This window comes from Lontra canadensis, unplaced genomic scaffold, assembly GCF_010015895.1.
Source record: "Lontra canadensis isolate GAN:19392208 unplaced genomic scaffold, GSC_riverotter_1.0 scaffold11, whole genome shotgun sequence".
Lineage (NCBI taxonomy): Eukaryota > Metazoa > Chordata > Mammalia > Carnivora > Mustelidae > Lontra > Lontra canadensis.
In genome coordinates this window covers 23,681,764-23,695,574 of record NW_022631005.1, presented here as the reverse complement: position 1 = coordinate 23,695,574, position 13,811 = coordinate 23,681,764, and the positions used below count along the sequence as shown (strand labels likewise).

The 13,811-nt window shown below is 44.5% G+C and overlaps 1 protein-coding gene across 1 annotated transcript; it reads right to left on the bottom strand.

The window, feature by feature from the left end:
• Positions 1–7,390: 7,390 nt before the first annotated feature.
• Positions 7,391–11,239, bottom strand: CXCR4 (C-X-C motif chemokine receptor 4). Its single transcript, XM_032856150.1, has 2 exons — positions 11,109–11,239; positions 7,391–8,978 (listed from the first exon to the last, which is right to left on the bottom strand). The coding sequence occupies exons 1-2, from the start codon at positions 11,121–11,123 to the stop codon at positions 7,932–7,934; spliced, it is 1,062 nt and encodes a 353-aa protein (XP_032712041.1). The 5' UTR covers positions 11,124–11,239; the 3' UTR covers positions 7,391–7,931.
• Between the last annotated feature and the right edge of the window lie 2,572 nt (positions 11,240–13,811).

Sequence of the window (13,811 nt, the reverse complement as noted above, 5' to 3'; positions counted from 1 at the left end):
ATTGCCCCTGACCTGCAGCACTCAGTGATGGCTCCCTGGGTCCTTACCCTTGGGACATTGCTACTTTGAAAATGTTTGCTAGTTTGATAAATGAGAAGCAATGTGTTGTTGTTTTGATTTTTATTTATTTGGTTGTCAGTGGGGTTGAACATTTCCTCATATTTTTGTTTATCACTTTTATTTCCTCTTTTATGAATTGGCACTTTGTGTTCTTTCTCATTTTATTTATTATTTCTCCCACATCTCTCTCTCTCTCATTTTTTTTTTTTTTCACTCCATACTGATAGGGTTTTGGTTCAGCCAGGGATATTTTTCCAAGGCCACTTTAGCCAGTATAGCTTATCTTCCTTTACTCCAGACAGTGGTGACTGGACAGTCATTTTTATCCTGTCATATATTATACTACTATACTATCATACTATCATTTTTATACCATCAGAAAATGTTCTTTAAAACCGAAAGTACTTCAACGTTGCTTTAGCTTTTTGGATTCTTCTCATTTGAGACAGCAGTTGGGCTTCTCACCCGCAAAGAATGTTCTATAAAGTGAGGAAGTTCACTTGGGGACATTTTTAGTAAGAGACCTAAGAGTGGCACCCACGTGGAGATAAATTTTGACATTCCCATGAGGCACCCAAAGGCTAAAAGGGAAGAGCAGAACTATCCCCAGTCGCCCAAAAACTGGGGTGAGGTCCAAATCTGCTTTCTGCACCATTGATTTTTCTTGGGCTTTTGTGGCTGTGAAACACTATTCATTGCAGTGGATTATGGCTTTTTCTTTTGCCCTATTTACTAACTGGAGAGCCGTTGCCAGAAGTTGTGACTGGTGATTATCATTTTGGAGAAGAAAAACTTGTGCTGCTCACCCCCCAGAAAGGTGAGTCAGCACCTCAACAACTTTTATTGGTGAGCGGTCATTCTCCCTACAGGGAGTTATAAAAGGAGATGCCACCTTCACCCACACTCTGGGAAATGAGAGGGGTAGAGTGCAAAAGTGGATAAAAAAAGCAACTCTGTTATCCCAGACCTTTCTTCCGTAAATAATAGACCTAGTAAGGCGGAAGGATCTTGCCAGCCAATATGGCACAAACCTGCATACAGACCCATGTTGAGGTCCCACCTGTGAAAGCATTTTGTGAATAGTCAAGTGCTTTGTAAGTGGTAGGTGTGATATTTTTGCAAATAGTTGAAGGTCACAGGTTCACTGGGTTTATTCTTGGTTCCTTAAGCTAACTTAAGAGTAAACTTTCCTATATTTAGAGTTTCACTTATTCATGCACGTTTACTGAATTTCTACTATATTTTAAGCATTGTTTAGACCTGGGGTCAGCAAACTATAGCCCTGCAGGTCAGATCTGACCCACCACCTGTTCTTCATAGCCTGGGAGCAAAGAACAGCATTTACGTTTTTCTAAAATTGTTGAAAAAAATCAAAAGAGGAATATTATTTTAATATACTTAAAAATTTCAGTGTCCACAAGTAAAGTTTTATTGGAACACAGCTATGTTCATTCATTTATGTATTGTTTCTGGATGCTTTCCTGCTGCAATGGCAGAGTTGAGTAGTTATGACAGAAACTGTATGGCCTGCTGAGGCTAAAATATTTACTGTCTGGACCTTTACAGAAAAAGCTTTCCACTCCTGTCCTAGAGACTGGAGATACAGTTATAAACCAGATAGACATTGTCTTTGCATCTACGGGTGTCATTACTTTAAAGTTGGTCCCAGTGGGACTCACCCTTGATCCTGGCTTTAGAAACATCAGGTTCTAACCAACTGAGCTAACCTTATATAATTTTAGCCAACACTGGCACAACCTTATGGAATCTGATTATTTTTTCATCAAATCAGATCAAATCTATGAATTAAGTATGTTAGACTGCAAAGGTCTCAGCACTTAAGACATTAAGCAAGTTAAGAAGCAAAATTTATTTTCACCCAAAATAAACAAAAAAAATGACTGTAATGACACACAAAAGCTGCTTTTAGCTTTTCAAAAGCCTTTTATTTGTGCTAGCTTACACACTGCAGACTTCATGAGCTAAGAACTTCAGATGGAAAAGCTCACTTTGGACTGATAGAGACTGAGCAGGCTTGCCAGAGGAAGTAGGATGTGGCCTAAAATGATGGTCCTGATTTCCTTCTTCAATCCCAGGGGCCTAACAAGTTGTCTCCTGTAGGCAGAAGGCCAAGAAACTGCCGTTAGGGCTTTTCCCCATATCCTATGGTTTGAAAGAATTTCTGCTCTTATCCTCATGATGCAAACAGACCAGGATTGGGAGTTTCTCACCCAGCTTATGAGGTGGGCAGGGATCTGCTCTTCCCTAAACGGAGAATCAGTGGAAGTAAGAATGGGAGTGAGTGGGTATTATACAATAGGAAAATTGAGTGGACGGGTGGAAATTTTGATATATTAAAATGTAAGGCAGTTTGGAAAGTCTGGGAATCTTTTGACTAACTTTCCACCTTATCTAGAACACCAAAAGGATTACATCTTCCACTATACTGTGAGCAATTTGCATACCTGCCTGGTCCAGGGTGTTGTTCAGTAAATAGTTCAATTAAAGAATGCCTGAAAAAATGAAGGAAGGAGATCAAGTCTCATGTTAACATTAATCTGAATTCTTAGAGTGTGATGTGCTCTTAGGAGTGGAAATTTGTGGATTTTCATTCATTCCTTCACTCAATAAATGTTTATTGAACACCTACTATGTACCAGGCACTTAATCCCATTTTATTTCAGTGACTAATAGTGAAAATCTCTCTAAAAATCAGTGTCTGGGGACACCTGGGTGGCTGAGTTGCTTAAGCATCTGACTTTGGCTCAGGTCATGGTCTCAGGGTCCTGAGATTGAGCCAGCCACCTACCCACTCCCCTACCCCTCACCCCCTACCCCCTTGACCCCACCCCTCCCAACTCAATGGGGAGTCTGTGTGTCCCTCTCCCTCTGCCCCTCCCTCTGCCCTTCTCTCTCCTCCTGTTCATGCTTTCTCTCTCTCAAATAAATGAATGAAATCTTAAAAAAAAAAAAAATCACTGCTTTGTCTCTTTACAAAGCATAACCAAGCAAGTATCTATTATTGAAGCCTAAAGAGGACTGAAGAGCATGGAGGTTCTTTTTGACCTCATGGATATTACCCTGGCTAACAGGGTAGAAGCTAACAAAGTTGCTGTAGTGCTTAAGAAGACACACACTGGTGTTAGCCTGCCTGGGTTCAAGTCTAGACTTTGCTACTCATACGATGTTAGATAAATTTTGCCTCAGTTTCTCCATCTTTAAAACAAAACAAAAATAATACCTCATACACAGGGTGGTCATGAAGATGAAATAATCAAAGTACCTCAGTACGTGGGAAACCCTCAAAGTGAATGGTGACTATTTTTGTGATCACACAGAAGCCAACCTAGAAAAGATAGAGGCATTTAGACTGAAGATATTGAGAACTTGAGGACATGCCCCAGAACGTGGTGGTTTGATTTCAGTGCCATTTATAGTATGCATAGGGAAAAAAACACAACCCCGTTATTGTAGTTTAATTTCTCTGTGTTCTTGCCTGAAAACAGGGTGAGTAATACCTAACTGGTAGGGCTCTTCTGAGGAGCACATGCACGAGTGTGCCCGGAGTTCAGTTGGCTCTCAATAAATATTACTTTCCATCTGACGGAGTCAAATATGAGGAAGTAATTCCCTTTAATTAAGAAGGTTGATGAGTTGGGTTCTAGTTAATTGAACTGTAATATGTAAATCAACTTAATCGTGGACTGTCTCTACCAGATAAACACCCAGCACCTGGTATGGTTTGGTTGAGCACCTTTATTTGTTTGATTTTGAAAAATCCTTCCTACCCCTCTTCTGTGGCTTCTTAATATTGTGGATCCCTCAACTCAGCCTGCAAACACTTTGCATTTTCAGTTGAAAGAAGGATTTTCAGAAGGTTTTAGATTTTAACTGTTGGACTTATTAGGATTGCTTTAAATTAATCCAAGTCACTTGCAGACAATGGAACAATGGCCTTGTACCTCATCACTCCTTGTTTATTTTTTGAATAAAAGGAGCAAAGTGGGACGTGTTCCAAATTGAGTCACAGGCTGGGGTGAGGATTAACTGAGTAAACATTGTGGTCTTTGGGGAGATAGATATTGGGTGGGAGCTAGAAAATCTGCAGCAGTCACCCTTTACCATTTATTTCTCTTTGTGGGACATCTTCTTAGCATAGCATGAGAGAAGAAGATAAACAGAAAGACATGTTCATTATGACAAGTGACATTGAATAAAGATGGAAGAGAATGGTGTGTGTTGAGTAAGGAGGAATGAAAACGCATTGAAATGAGACCAGGTAGAGGTGCTGAAGGGAGATCTTGGAACTCTGTCCATTGATAATTTCATGGGATTATACTGTTTGGATATACCCTTATTTTCATAATCATTATCATCCTGTGGCCCTCATCTTGAAAAGGCATTCTTAACCTTGAGCACAATGGACACTTTGGGCTGGATAATTGTAGAATGTTTAGCAGCATCTCTGTCTCCTACACACTAGATCCCAGTAGCACCTTACTACCCACCCACCCATCCCAGTATAATAAACCAAAATATTTCATTTCTTGAGGGGCAACTGCTACCCCCACCCCCACCTGCCCTGCCCCAGTTGAGAGCTACTGCCTCAAAAGGATTCATTCAACAGCATTTCTCTTAGGCTGTGCTCATTGAAAGGGCATTCCTCTGACTTTTGGGTCTCCAGGACGGACTGGCTAAGCCACTTTGAAGCCAAATGGAATCCTCTTCAAAATGGGCTGAGTACATCCCTATGGTGCCAGGCTGCAATGTCACATTTTTAAGTGTTGTTGGGATGGCTAGATTATTTTCTAAGGTAGTGTGAATTTTGTCTCCAGTGGTCCTTAGCCCTCCTCAGTATTACATGGACATAATGACAACTCAATTCTGTTTGTTGTGCCTTTACTATCCGACAATAAGCTTGGAGAAAGTCAAGTTTGTTAGATTGTTAAAATAAAACCTGTAGGTTATCCTCTTAAAATGGCTCCCTCGAATTATTACTATTTTAACATAGGCATAACCACAAAAGGAGGCTCAGAAGCCCACCGCAGGGGGAGGTGAATTGCCCAGTGGCATTTTAGGAAAACAAAGGCTTTGCAAGATAAAAACATCTTCTTTCCTCCCCAGTTACAAGCTTAATGTTATTTATAACTCAGATGTCATATTTATGCCATTAGTGGCAGCATGCATACAATTTAAATATTTTAGCTTCCATTATACAACTGGATCTACATTACTGACCTTCAAGGGCCCCATTCATAAAGGATGAGGAGAGGGAACAATCAGCTACTTCATACAAGGACTGGCTAGCACACTGGGTTTCCCAGCATTGTCGAACAAACCACAACACAGGGAATGCTTTGGAGCCACTTGGAACATGGCAGGGTGGGGACAGAGAATGATGGGGGTGGGGCTTTCAGGGCGAGGGGAGAGCCAGACCTTTCTTTCTATCTGAAAAAGAGTTATCCCACCTTTGTTCCAAGGGAGAATGAAATATCCATTAAGTCTGGTGACACTGGGAATTTTGTTCCAGCTCGGTTCCTTTTGTTGTGACTCCAGGGTAAAGGAGAGGAATCTGGGGTGACTAGGTTTCAAGCCAAGAGGAGAAAGAAAACGAATTCCTTCCAAGGATTTCTTCTATTGTCTCAAGAATAAATATTTATAGAGAAAGTTCAAGTGAAGTCTTACAATGGTCATGGTTTTAAGACTAAGCCTTCCAAAAAGTACATGTAAAACTATGCTTAAAGGAAGGGTGATCCAGTTATGCTTCCCAGGGAAAAACCAAGAAACCTCAAGATAATTTCCTATATAAAATCTAATTGTGTTCTCAAGTGGAGTAGGAATACCATTCTGAATTATTCCAGATCCATAGACTGCAGCAGAAATGCACAGCCAAATTGGATTCTATTTTAAGTAATTAAGTTATTTCCCTTCACGGGATCTATAATTTGCCTTCGACAAATGTGATTTGCCTCAGAAAGATAATACTTTGCAATTTTTCCTCCAAAATAGGTTTTCTGTGCCAGAAACAATTATGAAAAGTAGACCAAATATTGCTTTGATTATATCCTGGTTATTATCTTTGAGTGCATGCCTGGAGTACCCTTTTTGTGTCCCCGAATAAGATAGGTATGGCTGCTACATCGTTTAGAAATTATCTTTAAACGGAGATCAGAGCTGAAATTTACTCAAGAGCCTGGGGCTTGCACAATGGTAGTGTAAATAGTTGCGGGTGTTATTACATAAGACTCCAAAATCTTGTGCAAAATATGGGCAATGAGGAGCTTGGTTCAGTGGACCTTTCTTCTGAGCTCTGAAAGTACCAATTTAACTTTTATCTGCTTGGTTAAACCCTTGAGGTGCTAGGTGTTACAATAGATTAAGTGTTGAGATTTGCATAGAACATATTGCAAGAGGGGTATTTTTGGCTTGGTTAATTTTATGAAGAAAACATTCACTTTTGGCTTTATTTTCAATAACAGTTCAGTTGACTTATGACCAGGTGTCCCGGGGAACAACAGTGGTATGGAACAATGGGTGCAATGAACTCCTGGTTTGTCCCCTTGAAAGTGCTGGTTACAGCAAGCCTGTCAATCTCAGTTCCTTTGTCTGTTGAAAGGGAATGATGGTATCTAGATTGAGAAAAATCAGAGGAGAAAACCATACCAGGCTTGGCACAGCACAGACCTGGGCTATACAAGGGGTCAGTTGTAGTAAAATCTAAAACATGGTATTACAGACCTTTTCTCCTTTACACACACATTTATCCTTCAGATTCTTTTTTTCTTTTTTTTAAAGATTTTATTTATTTATTTGACAGAGATCACAAGTAGACAGAGAAGCAGGCAGAGAGAGAGGAAGAAGCAGGCTCCCTGCTAAGCAGAGAGTCCGATGTGGGGCTTGATCCCAGGACCCTGGGATCATGACCTGAGCCGAAGGCAGAGGCTTTAACCCACTGAGCCACGCAGGCACCCCTATCCTTCAGATTCTTTTCCATAGGAATAGGAACTGGCTAGATGTTTCTAAATGTCTGGGAGTTGAAAGTGGTTGAGACTTCAGATTTTGAAGACAGATTCTCTGGTTTGGAATACTGGTGGTGCTGCTTACCAAGCCTTTAACCAGGTCACTTAGGGTTTCTGTGCCTCAGTTTCCTGCTCTACAAACTATCATTCTACTATTAATAATTGAGCCAGAGTTCCTATCACAGAATTGATAAGGGTTAAGCAAAATATTTTAACAACCAGAAGAGGACTTGACATGCCATAAATATGTTATTATTTTTTACTTCTGTGAGCCAAAGGAATGTCAACAGAAATCAGAACATAACACTGAGTAAGTTTATCATGAACTTTTATTAACAACTTAATACAAGACTGTACATTGTAGGTGCTGAAATCAATCCACTGCTGAAAACTGAAAAACCAGCATTTCTATACCACTTCAGGCTTTGGTTATAAGTGCCACCTTCTACAGCAAAATCACATAGTATAACCAAACAATTTAAGAACAGGAAAAAGAAAATGTTCCACTGGAATGGAGAGATTATTTATGTACAAACAGCTGAGGATCATTTCTAGCTTAAGTGATTCACTACACTCTGGAATGTTCAGTTCCCTCTTCTACAATCCTACAACCAGACATACAGCAACTAAGAACTTGGCCACAGGTCCTGCCTACAGACACTCATTCACATGAAAAACAATAACAAAAAATATTTATATAAATAAGTCAATTAAACTTCACAAAAACTAAAGCAACACAAGAAAAAAATTCAGTAAAAAAACTGTACAGTATTGGTCAGTCTTTTATATCTGAAAAAATGTGTAACATAAAAAAAAAAGTTCTTTAATGTATACAAGTCTTTTCAATCAGTGTTAGCTGGAGTGAAAACTTGAAGACTCGGACTCGGTTGAAACAGAAGAATGTCCTCCCCGCTTCCCTTTGGAAAGGATCTTGAGGCTGGACCCTCTGCTCACAGAGGTGAGTGCATGCTGGGCAGAGGTTTTAAATTTGGCTCCAAGGAAGGCGTAGAGGATGGGGTTCAGGCAACAATGGAAAAAGGCTAGGGCCTCAGTGATGGAAATCCACTTGTGCACAGTGCTCTCAAATTCACATCCTTGCTTGATGATTTCTAGGAGGATGAAGGAATCAATGCTGATCCCAATGTAGTAGGGCAGCCAGCAGGCAAAGAAAGCCAGGATGAGGATAACTGTGGTCTTGAGGGCCTTGCGCTTCTGGTAGCCCTTTGAGTGGGACAGCTTGGAGATGATGATGCAGTAGCAGGACAGGATGACAATGCCTGGCAGAATAAGGCCAACCATGATGTGTTGAAACTGGAACACCACCAACCACGAGTCGTTGGGATAGAAGCGGTCACAGATATACCTCCCATCTGCCTCCCTGACGTTGGCAAAGATGAAATCGGGAATGGTCAACAGGAGAGCAGGTATCCAGACGCCCACATAGACCACTTTTTCAGCCAATAGCTTCCTTGGCCTCTGACTGTTGGTGGCATGGACAATAGCCAAGTACCGGTCCAGACTGATGAAGGCCAGGATGAGGACACTGCTATAGAGGTTGACTGTATAGATGACATGGACTGCCTTGCACAGGAACTTTCCGAAGTACCAATTTGCCACAGCATCAACTGCCCAGAAGGGAAGCGTGAGGACAAAGAGGAGGTCTGCCACAGACAGGTGCAGTCTGTACTTGTCTGTCATGCTTCTCAGTTTCTTCTGGTAACCCATGACCAGGATGACCAATCCATTGCCCACTATCCCAGTCAAGAAGATGATGGAGTAGACCGTGGGCAGAAAGATACGGTTGAAATGGGCATTTTCCTCCCGGAAGCAGGGTTCCTTCATGGAGTCATAGTCGCCTGAGCCCAAGTCCTCTTCTGTGTAGTTATCTGAAGGGTATATCTGCAAAAGAGGCAAGGGAATGGATATTAACTTTCAAGTACAGTGGGCATTCTCCAAGTTCAAAAAAATCTTTCTGCGATTTTTAAAAAGTAATTTATAAAACCCAACTCATCCCAGCCTTCTTCAGGACATTCTGCTCCCAATGAAGTAGTGGGGGAAGAGCCCAAGAGAATTATAGACTCCTGCAGCCCTCCCCCCCATCTTCCCCCCAGAGTCATTTCATTATAGCTGTCTTTAGTAGAACCAATTAGAAAATTCTTTGTTTAGAACAAAAGGGCACTGAGATTCTGACGGTTTCAAAGTCACTTCTTTGCTAACTGTTCTACCCCGCCCACTAGGGGGAAGAAAAAAACCTCGGGAGGAAAAATACCAAAACAAAACACAAAGAGGCCCCTCCTAGGCTGCCGGGAATTGGTGGGGGGGAGCGTGGGAGGGGGCAGGTGAGGAATGGGAATAGAAGCCCGTGTTTGGGGAGTGGGATTAATTTTCTATACGAAGATTTACCAGGACAGGGAAAAGGGAAGGAAGGAACATGGTGGCTGGGGGGGGGGGGGAGTCCCCAAAACTTTCTCCTAAGGCGCAAAACATTGTCTTTCCTTCGCTTGTCTGAACACAAGCCATTCTGTACTTATAGCAACGCGTAGTGGAGAAGGAGAATACGGCCGTAAACGAAGAGTCTTTATTGCTTGGGGTATTGAACAGGGGTGTTAGAAGAGAAGAGGATACCGCCCCACACACATGCCCGCAGCTGGTGCTCCTCAGGGGCAGGGGTGTCTACCTGTTTATCTCTTGGCGCGTTTAGGACGTTAGGGAGTGCAGCATTTTAATGGGAGGGGAAGGTCACGGGGTCTGTACTCATGGTCCTCGCCCCAAGTTTCATTTCCTCACTCTCCCGGATCGCTTCCCACCCCGCCACTGACCCAGTAAATGGGGTCGGAGGTCTGCAGCTGGAAGCCTCCAGGCGGAGGGCGCACCTAGGGCCGGGTGGTCCAACTCCGGACCTCCGCGGCTGCCCATCACCCCCACGCCCACCACCAGCTGCTGCGAACACCCAGGGTTCCGCCCGGCAGCTCGCCAAGTTCAGTCCTACAGGGTGCTGGGGAGAGAATGGGCGGCTCCTCCGTAAACGCCTTTGAATTGCGCGCCGCTGGGGGAAACGAAAAGCCTTCCTGGTAAGGGGTTTTCAAAAGTCTCCAGGAAACCACTAACGGTTAAACAGCGCAATTGGGATCTGTGAGAGCTAAACGGTCTCCCCACTTGCACCTGCCGGTCTGCGCCGCAACTACCCGCAGGCCGGGTGCCCTCCCAAGTCCTCATTCCACCCCAGTCCCAGCGGGGCACACCTCTGGGTCCCGCTGCACCGTGACTGCTTAATACTCCTCCCTCTGTACTATCCCAAAACATGGAACCTTGGGGTCCGCTAGCTGCGCTTCCGATGCCCGCGAGGTCTCTCCCAATCCTAAGGCGCACCGGCGGCTCCTGGCCACCTCCCTCCTGTGGCCAATTCTCAGACCTCTCTCAGGCAAGCACCTTGGGTCCGCCCGCCCTTCCCGCCCTCCGCTCACTATGCTGGGGGTACTGACACAGCTCCTGGGGGGGGGGGGGTGCAGAGTTCGGCGAACACGCGCCTAACCTCAAGAGTGGTCCCCTGGAGACTTTGCCTGAAATTAACCAGGGGCGCAGCCTCGCTCTGGGAACTCAGACCCCGCGCACCGCCCTCCACCTCTCAATTCAGATAATTCACTCCCCCCAAAACCTTTCCTCCTTCCCTGCAGGAGAGACTCTTGGTCTGAGTTCGCATACAGCGCGCACGCCTTCTCCGCACTTGTGCACAGAATGTTCTTATGTTTGCAAACAGCATGCAAGCACAGCGCGCGCCGCAGGACTCAAGGGAGAGACATGCAGCCACCGAAAAGGTCCTTCCAGTTTTTTCTCCTCTGTTTTACAGAGTAAAAGATTCCAATCCTACCCCCCTCCTCCAGGGTAACCAACCGCACGAAAACTTTCCCTGCTCCTTTCCCGGGTACCGGCACCTCCCATGTTCTGGTCGGTTATGACCATTCGGAGGGGTTGCGCTCTAAGTTTACGTGTTTGTACGTTTAAGAAAAAGCAGGTTGAAACTGGACTTACACGGAACCCGTCCATGGTAACTGCTCGCTCTCCAGCCGCAGGGGCTACCGGAGCACCCAAATCGTCGGGATCACTTTGCTACCTGCTGCCGCAGACAACAGACTGAAGTTTCTGGCCGAGGCTGGACTTTTATAAAAACACGCTCTGCGGGCGGCGCATGCGCCCTGCGGGTGCGCGGGCGGGGCAGGGAAAAGGGAAGGCGGGGTGGGGCAGAGGGAGCAGACGTGGGGGAGGAAGGCTCGAGGGAGTGGTGGGGGTAAGCGCTCCAGCAGTCCCAGGGAGGTTAATTGGGGTAAACCTGGGAATCCCCTGAGCGGCTGCTGTTAGTTGGAGGTCACCTTGTGAGTCTTGGGCTGTGGAGGGCATCCCAGAGGCGTTCCCCAACTTGGGAAAGCTGGATGCGCCTGAAAGGAGGTGGGAAGCGCGGGCGACCAACGCGTCCTGTGTGGCGCATCCATCCTTGCTCACGTGGATGGAATTCCAGACCCGGGAATGCTACAAATGGAGACACTGAGGCCCGGAGTAGAGTAGTGATGTGCCAGAATGACCCAACCAGTAGGCGGCAATGCTGGAAGTGGGTCCAGCATCTGACTCCATTCCCCGGCGCTTTCCGCAGATGCAGTCCGTTCGGACAATAAAATGACTCTCCAGAGCACATGCACATCCACAGTAATAGTTCCACATCAGGTACACATAATAAGGAAACACTTTCAGGAGAGGATAGGATTATTTGGCATAATTAGAGAGGGAGACCGTGATAGAGAAGTAGGTGTGTATTTCCGGGCAACCAATTAGTGAATAGTACTTAAAAAAAAAAAAATACTTAAGTGTGCTTTATTATAAAAGAAATTTAGCGAATAGTACTTTTTGTAACAGATCACGAGGTAGACTTGCACAGAATCACTCATTCATTTTCACAACAGCCTGTGGGTGTTACCATTACGGCGATGCATTTAGTCATTTAGATATTTACGGGGGGCCAATATGTGCGACTCACTGGTCTAGACGCTATGCATACAGCCCTGAACCAGAGGATAAGGCCCCCATGCGGAGGAAAACAGAAAGGTGACTAGCGGAGATGAAATGCCGGGTTTGGCCCGGGATTCCAAGCCGGGCTTAAACCAAGATCTGGCCCCGTGTCCAGTGTCTTCCACGACTCAGTGTGGAGGACAAGTGTCCGCAGGGATATTAGAAATTAGGCTGAAGGTTGGGCTGGGTGGGGCGGGGTGGGGAGGGGTGAGGCTAGACGGTTAAGAGTCCCCTATAGACTGGGGTTTGCAGTGAACGCCCAAACAGGGCTTTCCATCCTCGCGCCGGTTCCCGCCGGCGCGAGCCTGGGTGGGGCGGGGAACGATTGAGGGGCGGGGCCAAGAACCAGTGCGACCGCTGGAGGGGTGACCGCACCAGCGACAGCGGGGGACCGAGATGTGAGCGTTAACCAGCGAAAGCGATGAATGCGCTGTGACGCGCGCCCCATCACGATCCCAAGAAAAAGACTTGCCTAGACTGGATCTAGAACACCACCAACCCTTTCACTTCAGATAAAACCTTTCAGTCTGGAGGTATTCCAGAGATGGTCCAGGGGTTGGGAACCTTTCTACAGAGCTTAATTTTCTTCTTTTGTCGGCACCCCTTCCCTAATGTTTGTTGGTGAAGGTACTCATCTACTGAAAGCTGATGTTAGGGTCAGGAGGTGGGACTCTTAGGAACTACTAATTTAGGACAGAATGATGACTAGATGAAATTATACCGTACTATTACATTATGTAGAGTAAAAATTGGGATCCTCTCGTTTTCACATCCTACGGTTAGGAGGCGATATTGAAGGACCAGAATTTTAGACAGGTTCCATGATTTGCTTTTCACAAAGCTCAGTAGTGGCAGAATCATTATGTTTTGACCCAGAATGTCAGCTGCATTGGATCTCAAAATTCTTCTCTTCATTATGGTGGAAACCTGACACGTGGAATCTTCCAAACCTGTCCCAAAAGGGAAGAGAGGATAAATCCAGAGTGAAATGGTTTGCACAATAAATATTTGTTGATTGCAGACAAAAGAAAAGTTTTTCTTTATCTGTGGACTACTTTAGATCCTTTTAGGTATATCTGCTAAGGGGAACAAGATAAGAGAACAATGAAATGCTATTCAGTGACTGTCAAAGTAAGCAAAATTTTTCTTTTCAAAGATAATATCTGGATATTAAGATAAGAGCAGCTATTTCTCCCTTGTGGCTTGGTGGAGAATGTGGACTGAACATCCTTTCTGGAGAGCACATTGTAGTCAGCAGAAACTTAGAACAGTAATTCCACCTATAGAAACATCCCAAGGAAAAAGAAGTTTGCCGCAAAGGTATTCATGGAGGCATTATTTATAACACTGAAATATCTGAACAGCCCTAAACGTCCATAAGTGGAACAGTAGAGAAGATTTTGGTATATCCATATGTGGAATTCCATACGGCCATTGTCAATGATGTTTGTGAGGAAGATTTTCTAATGACATGGGAAAATGCTTATGAAACGTTAGGTGTGAAAAGTAGGACTCAAAACTATGTATATAGTGTGAACTCAGTTATGTTAAAATATGTGCTAGAAAAAGATGGGAAGGAAAGCAAAAAAAACATTTCTTGAGATTTTATTTTTATGGGGCGCCTGAGGGGCTCAGTCGGTTGGGTGTCTGTCTGCCTTTGGCTCAGGTTGTGAT